Below are 2,647 nucleotides of genomic sequence, written 5' to 3'. Positions count from 1 at the left end.
CCAAGGAAGACACATGGAACGGAACGAGGAGCTTGTTTATGAGCGGTGGTGGCGGTGGTGTTGGGGTAGCAAAGGCAACCGAAAATACGGAGACCATCATAGGAGGGAGGAGTGCCATATAAGAGATGATGAGGCGCATAGTTCCAGCGCGTACGGCATGGCCGGAGATTGAGGAGGAGGGTGGCGGTGGCGAGGGCATGGGGCCAAAACCGAGAAGGCATGTAGGCATGGAAAAGAAGGGTGCGCACACACTCATTGAGTGTGCATAGGATGCGCTCGGCACGACTATTCTGCTGGGAGGTGTATGGGCACGTGAGACGAAACACGGTGCCGTGGGTGGAAAGGAGATGGCGGATGGTGAGATTGTCGAATTCTTTCCCGTTGTCGGTCTGAAGTGCGAGTATGGGTCACCCGAACTGTGTGGAGACATAAGCATAGAATGCAATGAGAGTAGCGGCAACATCGAATTTCCTACGAAGAGGAAATGTCCACACAAAGTGAGAGTAATCATCCAGTATGACCAGATAATAAAGATAACCAAAATTACTGGGTACTGGAGATGTCCATACATCGCTATGAATTAACTCAAACAGAAAAGATGCAACTGTGGAAGAGGAGCTAAAAGGAAGGCGAACATGTTTGCCTAACCGGCAGGCTTCACATGAGTGAGCGGCCGTTTTATTACATGAAAAAGAAAATCCTCTCATTATTTGATGAAGTGAAGAGGTGCTAGGATGTCCGAGACGAGCATGCCAAAGATCGACGCCGGCGGAAAAAGCTCGAGGACCACCCGGAGATGACGGCGACTGAACTGGGTAGAGGTCGCCGGGACTGTCACAGCGGTGAAGAACCATCCTACGTCCGTCTCTTCAAGTTTGCATCTCTCTAGCGCATAGCAATAAATGACATCAGTATCATGCCGAGCATTAAAATGAAGCAAAAAAACAAAGGGTCTGATCATAAACATAAGGATTACAATAGTTTGCCTGATACAAAAAGAAACTGGAGCATTACATTTAGTCGCAAGAATAATAAAAAACTAAAAGCCATCCTATAGATACTATCCTCTACTTCTCTCTACTTCCTTTTTACTACGCCGACATAAGGAAGCTCCACCGAACCCAGGTAGAGTTTGCCGTCATCTCTTTCCATGATCTCGGTTGGCCTGACTTTCTTTGACCCTCTCATCTGCTCAACTATCTTCCCATCGGCCCCGACCCTGACCGCAAGAAGATGGCTATCACGGCCAAAGGGCAACTCATTCTTCTCACGGTGCAACGCCACCCAATAACCTCCTTTCCTGTCGGGCCTGACATTATCTGGGTAGCCCGGCAGGTCGGCAAATGGCTCGGACTTGCCCGCGTCGACCCCTCTTATCCAGTGCCTCAGCAGCTTGCATGGGCCGGTAGATGCGACCACGAGGTGCGTGCGGTCGGCGCTGAGCGAGACGCCGTTCGGGTATGTCATCCTAGGTTGGAGCATGGTGGCGTCCGATGTTCGTGGATCATACATCATAAGGCGGCCCGTGGAGTCCCCCGTCTTGGTGACCATCTCGTGTTCTGACCTGTCGTAGTTCATCGAGCTGTGGGTGAAGTAGACTTGACCGGTGACTTGATCGACGTCAACCCCGTTGGTGAAGCGCAGCGGCATGCCATCAATCTGGTCGACCAACACGGTGGCCTCCCCGCCGCCGGGCGGCACACGCATAAGCCCTTTGTACGCATCGGCCACGTAGAGGTCGCCCGTTTTCTCGTTGAAGCGCAGGCCAAGCGGGCGGCCGCAGCGGCTCTCTATGTCCGCCTCGGTGCCAAACCTGGATGTGGTGCACGTTTCGCTGTCGTAGCCTGGTCCGTAGGCGTATGTCGTCCAGCCGAGCTTGGGCCCGTTCCACCTCAAGATGCGGCCGTCGGAGACGCCGCTGTAGGGGCCTCGGCCCTGAGCGTCGAAGGCGACGCTCTCGGGCCCGTGCACTTCTCCGGGCGGCAGGGGCAGCTGCTGTGCCCGCGAGGCGTCGAAGCTTGCGGCGGCGGCTGCCATGGCCCCGGGCATGAAGAGAAGGACGAGTATGACCAGAGCGACGGTAGCCTTGAGGAGGCGGCTCATGCTGCAGCCCATGTTGGCTGGCTTGCCGGCTACCTTAAGCTTGTCGATCGACCTCGATCACGTCGGCTGTTCGATGGAGGTTGGTCGTACCGTGTGTGTCGATCTGCTGGATGTGGTTTGGTTTGATGGATTGAAGGGAGGTGGCTAGATGTCCTATTATATGTACTCTCATGGACAGCTTCAGGTCCGAGTCGGCCCATGCAGCATCCACACGTACGCCGAGACGGACGGAGGCAATCGAGTCGAGTCCAGTCGGATTCGAATCGGCAACCGAGTCCCGACGGTACAAGGAAAACAGACACTAGCTCTTTACACGTACGTATACGTGTTTCCCGCCGGCATCGCGTCGTCGTACGTATGGCATCGCGGACTTGTATTTTGCTTTGAACTTGCAAGGAGGATCAACTTGCGTCGCGACGTGCCTACCTACGTGTATCGTTTGTGGTTCATTCTTCTCTTTTTCACATAAAAGAAAGCCTCATTTCACGTCCAAGCAGTCAGAGATATATAACCATGCATGTCACATCTGGTTCCTACGTGCAGC

The 2,647-nt window shown here is 54.0% G+C and overlaps 1 protein-coding gene across 1 annotated transcript; it reads right to left on the bottom strand.

Moving 5' to 3' along the window:
• Positions 1–954: 954 nt before the first annotated feature.
• Positions 955–2,532, bottom strand: LOC123177020 (protein STRICTOSIDINE SYNTHASE-LIKE 10). Its single transcript, XM_044590994.1, has one exon. It carries the CDS (start codon positions 2,113–2,115, stop codon positions 1,078–1,080), a length of 1,038 nt encoding a protein of 345 aa, XP_044446929.1. The 5' UTR covers positions 2,116–2,532; the 3' UTR covers positions 955–1,077.
• Positions 2,533–2,647: the final 115 nt, after the last annotated feature.

The sequence above is a fragment of the Triticum aestivum genome, unplaced genomic scaffold (genome assembly GCF_018294505.1).
Source record: "Triticum aestivum cultivar Chinese Spring unplaced genomic scaffold, IWGSC CS RefSeq v2.1 scaffold107985, whole genome shotgun sequence".
Taxonomy (NCBI): domain Eukaryota; kingdom Viridiplantae; phylum Streptophyta; class Magnoliopsida; order Poales; family Poaceae; genus Triticum; species Triticum aestivum.
The sequence above is the reverse complement of the archived record's forward strand: the minus strand, read 5'-3'. Positions and strand labels throughout refer to the sequence as shown.

Coding starts and splice junctions, on each gene's coding strand:
- LOC123177020 (XM_044590994.1), bottom strand. CDS start 2,115: ATGGGCTGCAGCATGAGCCGCCTCCTCAAGGCTACCGTCGCTCTGGTC.